A 17,056-nucleotide genomic window follows, 5' to 3' on the forward strand; every position below is an offset into this window, starting at 1 on the left:
CTATTTTAAAACCCACCACCACTCAGATATTAGTCAGTCAGGATGCTGCCTGCCCCAGCTCATCCCTGGAACATGTAAGTAAAGACCATCCTTAAAATTCACTTTAATTATACTCAAAACGTACAGCCCATGACAGACCATTACAGCAGAATAATTGCCTTTGCCATGACAGCATCCCTCTTTTTTGAATAAATGAGACCAAAACTCAAGCCTTTTTCTGATTTAGATACACTCTATTGCTCCACAACATTTTTTTTCCACAGACTGTTGAATTATGAATTATGCCAGATTTGTGTGATTAGGACCTATTACAAAAAACAAACTAAGTTCTCTTGGTGATAACTGCATGAGAGTGACTGATTTTACTTTTATGGCTTTGGCTCTAGACTACAGGCAAGCTTCAGAAACTTACTTAACCCAGTTTCTACTTTTTAGCTCACCAGTAGTCACAGTAAAAGCAGAGAAAGCGCCGTAAATACAATTTTACAACTCATTTTACTTTGCCTCTTGTGAAATGCATATTTATTGATCTGGCAAATTTTCCTGCTGGGATTTTTATGCCAATTGTAGCTCCAAATTCTCTCATGAATTAATTTCTCTTTGAACATGTAAAATTCAAAAGCAGCTTCAGCCAACAATTTTTTTTTTTTTTTTTTTTTTTTAAGGTGGCCAATAAACACCCCCCCCTTTAAATACAAGATTTAATAGGAAGGACCTTTTTAAACAGAGCAGCACCAATTTCAATATGAGCATGAAATCTTTAATAGAGTGAATGGTGCTCTTGAACCAGCAGATAACTGCAAGCTGATTTCTCTAATGGCAACTCTGTAGTTTCCCACCTCTGGAAGGGAACAGAAAGGAAATGGAGATTGTGGTGGTAGGAGGGGAAAACATTTGGGAGGCCGAGTTGCCAGCGAGAGCATACCTGAACCTCACTTGAAACAATCTTTATTGTAGCCAGCTCCTCCTGGTACACTAATGCTTGGCTCTTTTTACTAAGTTGTCTGAAAACTCATTTTTATGCCACAGGCACTGTTCAAAAGACATAGCCTGGTACTCATCCCAGCTTAGCCAGGTGATCTGCCCCACGCTTAAGTACCCTGGAAAGAACAACTACATGCAGAGGTGAGACTTGAAATCCTCATACCAAAGATTACATTTTGGAAAAGGTATTAAACATTAACTACAATTAACTGGTATTTGTATGACTACGAAAAGATACGGAGTCATTTTGGGTCTTGTTAAATTGCGGGCTTAGACATTGAAAAGCAGCTTCCAGCAATGAATGTTTCCATATGGCAGTTAATAAGCTTTGAGTATTTCACCCATTAATCTGAGTGAACATCCCCTTATTCATCTCCAACGGTGTCAGTAACGTGGCCATTTGAATTATGTGTCTGCAGTGACTCTCTGCTCAACTTCAAGTGCAATTCAAGATTTTGGGAAGCCTCTTTAAAACTTTGACATTCCTGAGAGCAGAACGCTTGCAATCTCATAACAGAAGAGGCTATTAAGATACTCATCTCACGTAATCCAGCATTTAAGCACAAACTCTGCAGAGCAGGAAAACAGACTTCACGTTTAAGAATCACCCATTCCCAAGCCCACTAGATTCACAGCTAACTTCCCAACAAGCTGCACACAGTCTTCACAGGGTGAAGAACAATGAGATTTGTGTTTTGGAGGGCTAAAAGAAGGAAAAGGTTTTTGCTCTTTGATAGAAAGCAATGGTTTGCCCAGCAAAAAATATTTTGGGGAAAGTTAAGAGTAAGCACACAGATGAGGCACAGGTAATGGGAGCAGCAGCTTCAGAGCCATGGACTCAAGTGACCTACCAGTCCTTCTGCTTGCATAGACAATTTGCAGCCAAAGTCACAGCCAACCTGCTTATAAACAATATAAAACTCGAGAGCTATCAACTGGTAAAACTCATGTGATCTGTGTCCAAGTAGTGAAGGCCTAATTAACAAGAAAGGAAACAAGTCAGCTAGAGTTGCGCAGTTTTATTTGAACAAAAACCAGTGTCGATATTTTTAATAAAGTCTACATTACACTAAAATGCATGTACATTTGTAAGAAGATACCTAGTTGCAAAGAAGGTGCAGGATAATATGTACAATCAGAGTTAAGTTAAAAAAATTCACATTTTACATAGATTTACTTGACAGTCCTATGCTTTCATGGTATATAAATGGTAATCAAAAGAGGTAACAAAAAAAAAACACAAGGAATTTCAGCTGGAGGACTGTATAATGCACTCGTTTTCCAAATAAACTAGTTCACAGAATTTTTATTTATCCTAAATCAAATTTTGGACATAATTTTTAGAATTATTAGAATGAACATATTCAATGAGTATGCTGATGTAAACATTTTTCCAATGGTGCCATTTCCTTCCATAAAAATCTGTATTTTATGCTGTAGTCTGCTCTTCAGCTTTTACAAATTAGAAAAATTACACAGGATGTTTTTCAATATGTGGTAAAAATTATCAAACAGCAAGGGAGATATGTTCAAAAGACACTTTGAAGCTTTTCAGTCCACTTTCACAACACTGTAAATCTTACTTACAAACCAGAAGCAGGCAAAAAATCCAATAGTCCCTAAAATGAGAAAAGTGAAAATGGTTAGTTTCTCTTCCAGTTTGCTCCCAGAGAAAAATGTAACAAGTGCTTCCCAGCAGGACAGAATATAACATTGTAATCCAGCTAACTATCCAGAATAACAGCACTTGTTAAATTTAACAACACACATTCATCCCTAGGCTAAGTTATTGATTTAGATCAAAGATGACTTTTAGGACCAGGCTGCTTGACGTACATTTAAACCACTGAAGGTGATGCTACTATCACTAGCAAGCACACGGTGCCATTTAAGAAACTGAATTTTATACGCATACGAAGTCAACACCTACCTGGGTTTTTCAGGTCTACGATCGTTCACAGCCACCTATGAATTACGACACAAAACACAGCCTTGGGAAAAATCACCTGGCCTGGTTTTCTGTTCATCATGCTCTATTTATACCCAAGAACAGGGAACTTCTTAGCCTGTATATCCTGGTACTTCCTTTTGCTAAAGCAATGGTCCGAGTGCTATAGCAGTTGGGAGCAAGCATCAAATTAAACTAGCAGTGACACAAACCAAAACACATAATTTTGTGTAATGTGTACTCAGGCTGCGGATTTTCTTGTCACAGGTTACTATCGATAATAAAAACATACACTAGTTTGGGCAACTGAACAAATTAATGAACAAAGAAATCCAAAGGCTATTAATTACAGAGACACCATTTCAAGAGCTAAAAAGCCCTTGAGCCACAGCTGATGGGAGGCTGGGAAAAAGTAGCAGTACATGCTTGCCCTGTTCTCATACCCCTTCCTGGGAGAACTGCTCTTAGGGTGCTTGGGTAGCAGACCTATGGTCTGGTTTGGTACAGCTTTCCTTGATTTCCTACCAACCCAGTTCTTTAGTCAACCAACCCAACAGTAGGAGGAGAAAACCCCACAACTACCTTCTGGAGGGACTCTGGGCCACATGTCAAGTCCTGTGCCTCGAGTCAGCACAGCGCAGAGTAAGATGATGGAGAGAGGTGATGACACTGAATGAGATTAGTCTATACCAATTTTCTATTTTTAAGCTGAAGAACAAGTCTGTAATTTGCACCCCACAGTCACTATTATGGGGAAACTGCAAAGACATTGGCTATCACATTTATTTTTAAATTACTTTAAGAACTTAGTATGCAAGGAGACATTGAGCATCATACAATTCATTAAGCCTTAAGCCTCTAAGGGAAGCAATGCATTGTTCCTCATGCCTTTACCTAGGGGTAAATTGTCAAAGATGTTAAGCCTTACCAGCTATAAAAAAGGGAAGGTCTCAGTTTCAGCCGAATTCACTCTCAAAGACCCAGCTAGATGCCAGCCTTGTGACAGCCCTTACCACCTACGCTATAGGCACTTGCAAGATCACGCACTCAGCTCCTCCAGTTTTACATCCATCCTTTTCTGTTTGTACAGCCCATGTTAAACATCAGCTCCAACTTTTTTCATTATTTCATTGTGACTGGTTTACTAACTAGGAGGTTCTTTATTAAGTGCTTGTCTTTCCTACATTCATTACATTACTGTCTTTCAGACGACATCTACGCATTTGATAAGTGAGGAACCTGTCTTTGGATGCTTATTATCTATATGCCAATTCTTGTATTCTTTGTGCTACCATGTATATTTGCAGTTAAAGGCTTTTTGACAGCCTACTATTATATGCCACAGATTACCCTTTTCCTCCAAGTTTGCAGTTATCATCCTCTGAAACAGTAGGAGACGGCAGATTTACTGCTGTTGATAGGAGATCATACACCAACCACAGAAGGAATTTAATTCCTTTGTAGGCTTGACATCACTAAGTCTTTGCAGTTTATGGTCAATTCTCACTCCTTCCTACTGTGTCCAATACTCCAATATCAGCATTGTTACTCTAAGCCTTACTCCTGTGTTTTTTCCTAATAATGGTTCTCAGCATCTGCTTTCTAGTTGTTTTTATAATACAGTCCACTTTGAGCCTTTTGTGGCTTTGAAAGCAATGTTTCTTCCAAATGCTTAACAGATGAGATATCTTAAAAATCTATCCGCTGTTCTAGAACAAAATTGTAATATCGTAGCAAAAATGTTTAAAGTTAACACAAGAATGAGATTTCCCACACAGTTTTCTGAGCATGCCATAACTTAATATGGAAACACACTCTTAAATGCACAGTATTTTCCTCCAATCCTTGTCACTCTGAATCTTTCTGATACACCAGCTTTCTATAAAAGATGGCCTCATTCATAGCAGAAACTGAAGACTTCATACTGTGAACAAGCATTTAATCTATAAACAGATTTTCACAGGCTTCAGTAACATTGATTTTCAACTCCCCTCCTAAAAAAAGTCTGTTTAGCAAATCAAAGACCAAGTACCCCTGCTCCTTCTTTATCAGAAATTTTGCCAGTGGAGTGGAACTAGAGTAAGACTATGTTTCCTACCACAAGCAGTAAGTGGTCACATTTATCAGACAACAGATTTGAACCATGAACTTAGAAACTCAGGAGAGAAAGGCTAGACTCACCCCCAAGATACAGACTTATGTAGTCAGTACCTTCCCTGGTCAGAAGAGCTTCCTTCTGTTGTTACCTGCACATCAATAACTAGAGCTTACCAGTATTGTGATTTCTTATTCCCTCCCATGAACAAGTGTATCCTACAAATTCCAGACGCGGATAGCATCTAAAAATAGCATCAAACTAAGGACCCCAAAAGTACCTCTCCTAAACAGTATACTTGACGCTCAAAGATCAGAAGGGTTTAAAGACAGTAGTAGAATCACAACTAGGTTGAAAATCTACCTCAAGAATCCAACTGCAGATTTAGAAGTGAGAATTAATCAAAGCAAATCAACGAGGCCTTTTCAGTGTGCTGCCTTTTTTTTTTTTATTTAAGTAACATGGGCCAAACACTCAGACTACAAACTTCCAAAAGCTCAGGTCAGGACAGAGTTGTGTTGATATTACAAAATCAGTATTAACAGACAAGAATGAATGTAAGTTAAAGCAGCTTATAAATAATGTTTCCTTAAGTTGTACAGCTGCTTTACCTACAGGATTGCTTATGGTACTGCAGCAAAAAGCTTTTTTTTAGAACGTAAGCAGTACAGTGCCTGGTTCCACTGAAATTCAGTGTTTTTTCCACCTCAGACCTGAGGTGCTTGTGATTCCATGAACTGCTAAGAGGCCCACAAAAGCTTCCAATTTTCTGTACCGGAGTAAATATCCCAATCAGAAAGGGGGCTGCAAATGAGTAATGATGATTGGTGAAGAAGAATAACTCTGAACTAGTTTGGCTTGTTTGAAAATTCTAGCCAGACTATGTTTTCTACATTTTAGCCCATTTCACAAATTTGCCACTTGTTCCAAATTTTAGCAGTTTATATAGAAAAGCATCAACACACTGGATCTTTAGGCCAGTGCTGACTAGTGTAACAAGTTCTCAGATTCCCCTTCTAACTACTTTGACTAAGGCCAATCTTAAAATGCAGGTAAGTGCATGATCAGTTTCCTGCAACTGCAGCTCTACCCAGTAAAACTGCCATTATTAGTTGCACTAGTTAAAATACCACCTTGCCATCTCAAGTAGCATGGCTTGAAACGTATTTTCTTGAAAAGCATACTCAGCTCTTCAATCTTGAGAATTTTTCTAAGCCCATCTTGCACCCAAATTAGAATCATCCCTTACTTGAAATGTGCCTCATTAGAATAGTAGGACTATTTAGGTAAGCTTTAGATAAGACCACCCTAGGATCTTGCTTGTATTTGTTTCTTTCAAAACACACTGAAACTGAAACCAAAGTTTTAAAGCAGTATCAACAAGGAGCATACCTTTTCAGCTTACTGCTTCACTGACAGATAGCAATGAACACACCACGACAGAAAACAGATACCCAAAGGTGGGGGTTTTTAAAAGCTGTTAAAAAATTCTAACAGTAAGTACTTAAAAAACCCACAACCAAACAAAAAAACAACCCCAAACCTCCAAATAAATAAACAAAAAAAACCCACTAGTTGAAAGAGTTGAGACCTCTAAAATCACTCTGATTGGTCTAAACTCCTTTCCATTTCAAGGTTTTTACAGCTTTCACATGCACACCTCTATCAACCAACACAGCACAAAGATACCAAGCGTGACACCAATTCCTCTAATGAGCCTGTAAAATCTGTTTGTCTGTTTTAATCTAATATTACAAATTAGTTTCGAGGCTTATGTTTACTTTAACCAATCCTAACCACTCAGCAGCTTAAATTAAATGAAAAAGCATCTGAACAACATACATTTAAGAACTTACTTTTGCAGGGTAGACCTTTATTTTTCCCCAAGTGGGTGACCTTCGTATTTTAAGATTAAAATACCCTACTAGTCTAGGAAATACCTAAATACCCTACTAGTCTAGGAAACTGATGCCATCCTAGTGCACAGCGGTCCACTGTACATCATTGATCATCCTCGGGAGGTACGGCTAAAAGATCATTTTGTGGGAGCTATTTAAAATTCAAGACCCTGGTTGCGAAGATGGCTAGAGGAGTGACTTGAGACAAGAGGCAAAATACGTCCAATACAACCGTTTATATTTACTAGGGAGACACTGACACCTCTGTTTTTTTATCTTTTTGTCCTCCAATTTCTATATTGTTGAAGAGTCTCATCTGCAATATATACTACCACTCAGCAACAGTTTTCTTATGCACAGAAAGATGATCACAAGTTAACATCTAACTGGGTAAGGGGAAGTTTTTAGTAAACTAGTTTAAATTCAAAATTAAAAACAAGGATTATTGCACAGAATAATGCCAAAATACATTAGGCAGACTGTTCTGCTCTAGTCGTTTCTTCTAGCTTTATTGTTTAATGAAGAAAAAAGAATTCAAAGCACGAACAGATTGTAAGAAAGCAAATAGAAAAGCACTCTGCACTTGGCTGATACTTCTTATGTACCTTAAAAGCTCTCTGTATCATACTGGTTTCAATCACCGCACAGTGGTGGGTGCTTCAGAATCTCAGATTCTAAACACAATCTACCCAGAAGATCAAAACTCAATTTTGAAAATGGCATTAACTCACAAGTGAAAATGATGTTCAAAAATAGAGGTCACTGTAAAGCAACATGCTTTGACTATGTTCAGCATTTTTTCGTCTCCTAGCATAAAATGCATGTAATCATGTAGCTATCCCCATTCAACCACACTTGCTATTTCTTGAAAAATTAGCTGCACTTTGTACATTAAAATAAAATTGTCTTCTTTGGGTGTGCACATTAATTGTTAGATTTCACCAGTCAAATTATATTATTGTCGTTGTTGCTATACAACCATTCAGCTCCTCTCTACTTATTCATTATGATCTCTTTTGTAACGTCCACTGTGCCACAACACACCACCACACAGGAGGTATTAACACTGCCCTTTATATTTCTGTCACAGCTGCTGAGACCTAATATGCAATAATAGAGAAAACCAAAATACCTAGTGCTAACTTAAGTGGAACAGATCAAGGTCCCATTTTGGGAACATACATACAGGGAGAACACTATTATTGTGCACAACGTGTAAAGGTACATTAGTAAACTCCCTCACCTCCATAAATTTGTGAGGGGCTGAACCCTTATTTTCCGAAGCAAATGCCATTAAGGAATATTTTACACCTAGCTTTGCTTGAGTCATCTATAGTATATAATAGCTAACATTTCAGCCCCCCAAAAAAAAATCAATTATCAAACTAAATATGGGAAAGAAATTTATCACAGCATTTTATATCAGCAAGGATTTATTACACACTCCATATACCTTCTAGTGACTAGCTATTCTATTCAGCTTTAAAAAAAAGTGACCATGTAGCTAGCAGCTTTCTTCATGAACTACAAATACAGCATAGCCACCGCTATAGTGTTTCTATTAAAAAAAAAAAAGAAACAGACACTGCAAAAGTAACAGCAGCACAGTTTATTATTGTACTTTTGGGGCCTCACTGGCCTCCACATCAAGAACTCCAGGATCAGCAGATCTGAAGCTTTTAATACCATTTCAGCAGCTGCCATGACAATTTCAATTATCATTTTATTAAAGGGATATTTTTAATTCCACCAATTTGCATCTTGTAAGTGAAATTGAAATTGGCAGAATAGTAACTAACCTATGCTAAAACCCAGACACACATTAACATATTGCTTTACTTTAAAAGTAATTAAAACATTTTACACTATAGTTTGTTTGTTTGTTTTTTAATATATGTATATATTATAGAGGACATCTGGAGCTTGTCTGTTTTGCCAGGATTTAAGCAGGGGTTTAACTGGCAATATGCCAACTTCTATGTTTGCCTTCTAATAACTAAAAATTAAAAGAATTAAATCCTCCCTTTTTTCCCCCACTTCTTTTTAAAACTTATTTTTTTATACTTTCTTTTGAAGAGTCACAGGTCTAAATAACAAACAACAAAAAATCTAGCAATAAGTGCCAGTTAACATTATTAAATATAATTTCTGCAGAGTTCTTGCTTTGTTCAAACCCATAGAGTAATTTTCTTCAGTGTTTTATTATGAACAGTGCTTTTTTTGCCTCATACTCAACCAGTATTAAAGACAAAGATGAAAGAGGTCCTTCTCACTGCTGAACTGACAAACTTGAAGTCCAATGCTAAGACTTACTTTCATTACTTATTTTAGACACTCTTTTTTAACTGCGTCAAAGGAGTTAAATGATGCATTTCATGAAGCCAACACAAACTAATTACAGCAGGTTTCAATAAATAGGTAAAAGATGTTAAAAAGTAACACTCCAAACCATCATGCCATCCACCAAGAGATCCTCTTACAAATCTTAGGAATGAATGTAAAGGTTGGTTTACGGAACAACCCATTATATATGAACTAGCATTTTCTCTAGTTCTGCCACTGCAGTACTTCATGATGCTAAGTACAGTGATACATAAAAGATTTGACTTTATGTGTTAAAATCATATATACAGCAGCAGCAGCATGATGAACACCAATACAAAATGCTCCTGGCTATTTTTTAGGGCCAGTACCCTTCAAAGAGTTTCTAATTTCATCTAACACATGGTAAATCTGGCACAGATTTCACATCAAATCAACCTCGAAATTATAGTTCGAGCCAAGTGATTATCAACATTAGAGTAATTCTGTAGAAGACACTTAGTCTGCATGAGTAACATCAGAAAAAGTTGGACTACTCAAAATGGAGAGCCGTATTTCAAATAGGTTCCTCCAGTTAAGGTACATTCCTGCCATCAAGAAGTGGAGCTGAATGAGCACGTAAGACCATCTCTAACAGTACTAGAACACTATTGTCAACATTCAGGTTTTTTCCCCCAGCACCAACCTGCTTCGCTTGCTAACAGCGAAAGCTCAAAACATCTTTTATTCTTCATATGCAGAGCGCAGTATCTCTAAATATAGAGCTTCTAGAACCAATTATGAAATCCAGAATCAAGTCAAACACCCCGGATATCAAAGTGAACAAGAACAGCACTTTGAAAATATAATGGTTTGAACTCACTGCTAATATAACATGCAATATTAAATAATATCTTACTGTGATGTGTGGTGTCACAAACCATAAAAGTAACACCACCTAAAGAGTCGTAAGTTGTATTTAATGTTTCAGTCTAAATTTCACCTGATGTTTCTCACTTCAAAAATGGAAATGGCTGCATTCATTTTCATTTGAACACTGTACTTACCTGTGAAAAGGAAAAAAATCAAGACCATGATCATTGTGTAACCGAAGTATAAAATGGTGCTAGCGGTTCCTGTTATCTGGAGTTTAGAGAAGAAGTAATGAACTGCATAGATAAAGAGATAAACTGCTGTAAAGCTGCTCGTCAAAAATGATCGCCACCACCAATGATAATCCTGAAAGAAACAATAAACCACTCAGTAAGACACATTGCGTAGAAATCAGAATATAAGCAAGCCGGTTAAAAAATAACATTGTCTTATGAGATACATTTAATTCTTCAAAATTTATCTCAAAAAGAGAAAAAATCCAACATAGCACGTAGCTACTATTTTCTTTCTCAAAGTTAGCTGTATTGCTTCCACTATGAACATGAAATTATTCTAAGATCAAGGCTGTTTATTTTTGCTTATCTGCTGTAAATGGTGGATTTTGAAGCAAAAGGCACATTTCAGAAGAGTGGCTAAGATCAGCACGTCAAGGGCTGGCAATTCAATCCATTCAGTGTCCAGCATATCACAGTACACGTGAATACCTCAACTGTATTTCTAACATCTTCCAGTTATAAGTGGTACCTACATCAAAACTGCACTTTTTACCTCTGCGCACAGATGGAAGTAGCACAGCAAAACTGTAGCCTCAGAACACGTAATTAGAAGAATTATAAAAACTAGGAACAGGAAACCAAACATGTAGTACATCTGATGAGACCTAAAATAAAAAATAAATAAAAACAAGAGTCTAATTTTGGTTGAAGTTCTCTGAATTAATTTACAGTGTTACCTGGCCAGATGCTAAGCTAATTAAAAAAAAAGAAAAAAAAAATCCACACCACTGGGGGTAACTTTGTCTATACCACTATGGGCCAATTCATAAAAAGGTTTTTTCCTCTATCTGAATGTACCCTGTAAATAAAACCAGTGCTTTACAGAGCAATGCTTAAAGACCTCAATTATACTTCCCTTGAAATGAGCTTCAATCAGCTTTCACAGAGAAGTTACAGGCAGTTTCCAGAAATGTTTATCACTTCATGTCTCCTTTAGCTTCCCTAACACTTGCATCACCTGTACTCTTCCCCAGTTACAATACCGACTCCCTTCCCACTAGTGCAGCTAAGTTTTCGAAGTGCCTCTGATCTCCTCACTGCCTCCATCCAGATGCTCCTCCATTTCCAGTCTATCCCCAGATCAAGTCTGACTCCAATACAAGGGCTAACCAAACACCAAAACACTAAAAAAAAACCCAAGGGAAATATGCTTGTTTACTTTTAATCTGGTGTCTTTCAGATAAGGGAAGTAACCAAATCAACTCTATTGAGTGATGGTGACAATTAGCCCAGCATAAGATTTGACAGAGGGAGTGGAAGTTGCACGTTCCCTTCATGCTTCCCTTCTGTAGGATAAATCACAGAATCATAGAATGGTTTGGGTTGGAAGGGACCTTAAAGATCATCTAGTTGCAAACTCTGCCATGGGCAGGGACACCTTCTGCTAGACCAGGCTGCTCAAAGCCCTGTCCAGTCTGGCCTTGAACACTTCAGGGTTGGGGCATCCACAACTTCTCTGGGCAACCTGTTCCTGTGCCTCACTACCCTCATGGTGAAGAATTTCTCTCTTGTACCTAATCTAAATCTACCCTCTTTCAGCTTAAAGCCATTACCCCTTGTCCTATCAGTACATGGTCTTGTAAGAAGTCCCTCTCCAGCTTTCTTGTAGGCCTCCTTCAGGTACTGGAAGGCTGCTCTAAGGTCTCCCCGGAGCCTTCTCTTCTCCAGGCTGAACAACCCCAACTCTCTCAGCCTGTCTTCATAGGAGAGGTGCTCCAGCCCTCTGATCGTCTTCCTGGCCCTCCCCTGGACTCCCTCCAACAGGTCCATGGCCTTCTTATGTTGGGGGCCCCAGAGCTGGATGCAGTACTCCAGGTGGGGTCTCACGACAGCAGAGTAGAGGGGGAGAATTACCTCCCTTGACCTGCTGGCCACGCTTCTTTTGATGCGGCCCAGGATACTGTTGGCTTTCTGGGCTGCAAGCAAGCACTGCCAGCTCATGTTGAGCTTCTTGTGAATCAACACCTCCAAGTCCTTCTCCTCAGGGCTGCTTCTCAGTCCATTCTCTGCCCAGCCTGTATTTGTGCTTGGGATTGCCCCGACCCACGTGCAGGACCTTGCACTTGGCCTTGTTGAACTTCACGAGGTTTGCATAGGCCCACCTCTCGAGCCTGTCAGGGTCCCTCTGGATGGCATCACTTCCCACCAGTGTGTTGACCACACCACACAGCTTGGTGTCGTCAGCAAACTTGCTGAGGGTGCATTCAATCCCACTGTCCATGTTGCCAAATAATGAGAAACAATTTGGGAATTCAGTAATTTCAACTACAAAAGCCCAGAGCATACCTGTTTGTCAGCTGATTACATTTTCCAGCATAGCTATATTACACGGTTTCTACTTTTGTTGAGGACTAATGTGAAAGGCTAACATATCTAATATATTTGCATTTAAGAATTCATTTAGAAAACTGTTCCGTAAGAAATCTCAACATAAACAGGAGGACACTTTAAAAACTTGGCACCTTCAGGTTAATATTTTCCATTAAACAACAATATGTTGAACATTTCATATTTACATTGTGAAAGTTATGAAAGATTGCACTGGTTTAATTTTCCATGCACCTGCTTGACTAGGTTTTGACAAGATTCAGGAGTGATGTGGCTGTTTCACAGGGGTGGAGTCTTTGTTTTGCAGAACATGGAATCCCAAATTCTTGACCCGATTCTGATTTAACGGCTGAAACTGCTAGATCATATTAGTTTCATAAATCATAATATATTTACACAACAGATTAGGCTCCACCCTAACCACAACAGCATGAAACCATGTTTGTGCTATTCAGAGCCAGAAAAATAAAACAAGGAAACAGGACTCAAATTTCATACTTTGCAGTTGTCAATAAGAACAACTAGTTATAAAATTTATAAGCATGGGAATAAATATGCACAAATAAATAACTCCACAAAAGTCTGCAAGAAGATAAAAAAATTGAAGAATTGGTTTATTCCTCATATTCATTGGTTTGGGATGTTCAAACTCAACTGTGTGTTTATTATCAAACCAGCATAACTAGAACAAAAACAAACAAACAAAAAAGTGATACTCACCAAATGCTATTCAGAATGAAAAAAAGTTGAATAAAAATACAGCCAAAGGGCAAGATACCACCCATTATGATACCAGGCAACGGCTTTGTGAAGAAGGATTGTTCTGGAATTTGGCGAGGAATCTGGTTTGTACGAACTGGATGTTCAATAGGCTTCGAAAGAAATTAAGATAAATTGTAACAGCATAAATAAGATTGCCTTTCCCTAATATTAACATGTTAAGACTTGATAAACATAACTATTTTCATCCATAAACCATCATAAGTTACCAAACCAAGAAAACTACAAACTTGATATCCATCATTAGGAAAACACACATATGCTTTAGATATTTCAACTATTGGTCAGCAAGCAAGTCAGAACAAAAGGAAAGAAATCTGTTCAGTCCTTAATAAAAATCCATTTTCTTACTTGTCTGGCATTATCTCAAACTAGTCAAGTATGAACTGAAGTACTGCTTCAGAAGTGAAACTGCTGAGGTATTACTGAAGTACAAAGGCAAGCAAGACCTCCAAGAGCACTATTAAAATCTGATTCTCATGAATGGACAGAAGAAAAAGTTTAGTGTGACATTACAAGCATATACTCAGTGTGAAACATCATTTTACAATCATAGGGCCACAGATGTTCCAATCCAACCAGTTCTTGTATGCTTAGGGATTCAATGGCTCAACTGCAGAAGACAAGTATATTTCAAAACTGTATTCAAAGAGTCCTACCTTCTCTTTGAAGCCAAAATATGCACCAACAAAGGTTAGTGGGACTGAAATTCCAAACCACATAGCTAGGATAGCAACCAAAGTGCCAAAAGGGATGGCAGCTGAGGATCCTTTCACCCACAGAATGAGATTCATAATGAAGAAATCAGCAAAGACAATCCTGAAAAAAGACGGAAAATATATTAAAATATTCAATAAAGAATAAGTATCAGTTAATATTAAAAAACAGAAACCAGTTAAGTCTGCATCAGAAAAATGTAGCTTCCTGCAATATTTCATTCCCTAACAGTCCTAGTTACTTTCATCAATAGTGCAGTTAATCTAAAAGTACTTGCAACACCCAATGCCTATAATGCAAGTATCTATGGTAAAGTCACTATTTAAATAAAGACTGTGCACATAAAACCAAAAAGTAACAGAAAGATTCCAGTGTAAAAAAAAAAAAATCTATACAAAGAAAGCAAAAAGATAAAACAAATAAAAACCCCTCCTATCTGAATCACCTTTCCTATTATTGTGAGTCATTTAATTCCTTTATTTAGGTCCTAACCAGTAAATTCTCTCTGAAAACTCACAGTGATAGCAAAACCTCATATTTAGGAAGCCACACATCACTCTCTCAACAAACATATAACCTGCAGCAGCACGTGTCACAGCAACATGCTAGCAGAAGGGTGGATTAAAGGGGGTTCTTCCCTACAACAAAAATTTTTGCATTAACACCTCATGCAGTTACACAGTCAAGTAGCCCACACCCTTTGAGAATTCAAATAAAGACTGCATCAGTCATGACATCTCTCCAGACCTGTTCTTCCCTCCCCAGTTAAGTGCACATCTGCCTCATTTTCTAAACATCCTGGGAAAACACTAGAAAACCACTCCAAGACATATGATGAAGATTTCAAAACCCATTCCATTCTGAAAGCAAAGCAAAACATACTGCAAGGGAACCCCTTGCTGAATTTCCATTATTAATGGATTCAGAGATGTATCACAGAAAATTCAGCCTCAGGAAGGGCCGTTGCTAAGTGCGCCATTGTCTGGGGTTTGTTAAAAAAGTGTTCCTGAGGCAGAATTTAAACTGCCCTGAAGTGAACATGCATCCTCCACTGTATTTAATTTAAAAAGGAAGGAGGGAGGATTAGAGCAATAGGCAGGCTCCTCTCTTCCTAGGAGAGACCTTACAATTGCCAGAACTGTTTGGGGGAATTGACTTGTTAAATAAGCACACCCAAGCAACACCTGGTGTACGCATTTGTTGAACAGGAAATAAAAATAAAATCCATTTTAGAAGCCCTGCTAATCTTTATCATCTGCCCAAGCTCGTAACACTTACCCCCTCCAAAGTTAGAAGAAAAAATACTGCAAATATGAACTCCCATCAGTCTACTGAGACTATAATGGCCTTAGGCTGTTTATGATATTATGCAAATTCACTGAACTAGCATAGCATAATCAAGACATCTGTTCCTATTCTACCATCCCCAATCATTTTACTTCCTCTGTGAAACTTAATTTATTTGGGAGTTAAATGATGAGCACAATATTTCTTCAACTGATAAGTATTTTGTTCTCCCTCAAGATAGTACCTAAATGACAGCAGGGAAACTGAAGCACATTTTGTTTAGAAATAAGATTTCCTCTTAGAAATACTACACTCAGTTGTTATCAAATGCATTACATTTCATTTGACGAAATTCTACCTATACTCAAAACCAAGTCATGTTTTATTCTTTCTGGGCTTTTTTGGGGGGAGAGATACCTTAAGAAATTATTTATAACCTTTTCCTCAACTTTTGCCAAGAATGTTTGTTGAAGGGTAGCTTCACGTACCCAAAGTTGCCACCAAGAAAAACAGGTGACTTGCAGAAGAAATTAATTTCTGTTCCCTTTCTTCACTGACCTAATTCTCACAGAAGGTCTTGACAGGTATGAGAAACGAAAGGTAGGAGAGCTATTGCCCTTCCCAAGCATGACAGTACTGGCCATAGTACGATATAGGCTACGGCCATACCCGAAACTGGACACCACCTACATCTGTAGAAAAGATGATAACCCATTTAAGAAAATCTCTGCATCATTCTTACCCAGAAGCATGGTAAATACCTACTGTTTAGTATAGCAGTATATAGCTATTTACTTAAAAAAAAAAAAATCTAAATTATATTTCCTGTGTCCTTTTCAACAATATGGTTACAAGAAAACACTGATACTATAACTAAAGTAATAGATGTTCTGCCTAAAAGGCTGTCTTTCCCTATTTACAGAAAGGCAGTACAGACACTCCAAAATTACAACAAAACCACGTACTTCCTAACAAAGTGACCATAGGTATTAACTGTTAAGACAGGATTACCTGGAATACAGCAAGTGCTGCGGTGCCAAACTGGAATTACCCCATCACTACGTCTAACGTCCTGCTGCAGTAATTCTCAAAGCTGTGATGCTACCTTGCAAAAGAGTCCTCATACCCCCACAGCTGATTACAAAACAAGATGCTAAGAGGCTGTGTTCTAGAGTACCAGGTTCCTCATTCACTTTTCTTTATATTCACAGGTAGGCAATATAGAAAAGGAACAGCAACTTGGAGAACAATAAAGAAAATAATCACACAAACAAGCATCACAATTTACTTTTTCCCTCCTGCTCCCTCCCACCTCAGATTCATTTATACTTAAGGAAAGAATGAGGGGAAACAATACTAACCCAGGGCAAAGCAGAGCTGTAAGCAAAACATTTGTCTTCCACTTCTCGCCTCTGAACGCTGAGGGAAAAAGTAAAAACCATTTCAAGTTCAGAAATTTTTCCAACTGTTTTGCAGTACGGCAGCAAGAAGCAGATTTGTTGTCTGAGACACCAGCTTCAGTCTGAGATTTATATTAAGCAAAGAGATT

The 17,056-nt window shown here is 38.0% G+C and overlaps 1 protein-coding gene across 1 annotated transcript in view; it reads right to left on the reverse strand.

The window, feature by feature from the left end:
• Positions 1 to 1,988: 1,988 nt before the first annotated feature.
• Positions 1,989 to 17,056, reverse strand: part of LOC104253926 (transmembrane 9 superfamily member 2) — a 34,817-nt gene continuing 19,749 nt past the window's right edge. Inside the window, exons 12-17 of the mRNA XM_059824307.1 lie at positions 16,869 to 16,926; positions 14,163 to 14,322; positions 13,444 to 13,595; positions 10,889 to 11,000; positions 10,294 to 10,465; positions 1,989 to 2,603 (exon numbers count right to left, since the gene is read on the reverse strand). Coding sequence (XP_059680290.1) covers positions 2,536 to 2,603; positions 10,294 to 10,465; positions 10,889 to 11,000; positions 13,444 to 13,595; positions 14,163 to 14,322; positions 16,869 to 16,926 — 722 coding nt within the window. The 3' untranslated portion in view covers positions 1,989 to 2,535. The remainder of the gene's footprint in view (positions 2,604 to 10,293; positions 10,466 to 10,888; positions 11,001 to 13,443; positions 13,596 to 14,162; positions 14,323 to 16,868; positions 16,927 to 17,056) is intronic.

The sequence above is a fragment of the Gavia stellata genome, chromosome 14 (assembly GCF_030936135.1).
Source record: "Gavia stellata isolate bGavSte3 chromosome 14, bGavSte3.hap2, whole genome shotgun sequence".
Taxonomy (NCBI): domain Eukaryota; kingdom Metazoa; phylum Chordata; class Aves; order Gaviiformes; family Gaviidae; genus Gavia; species Gavia stellata.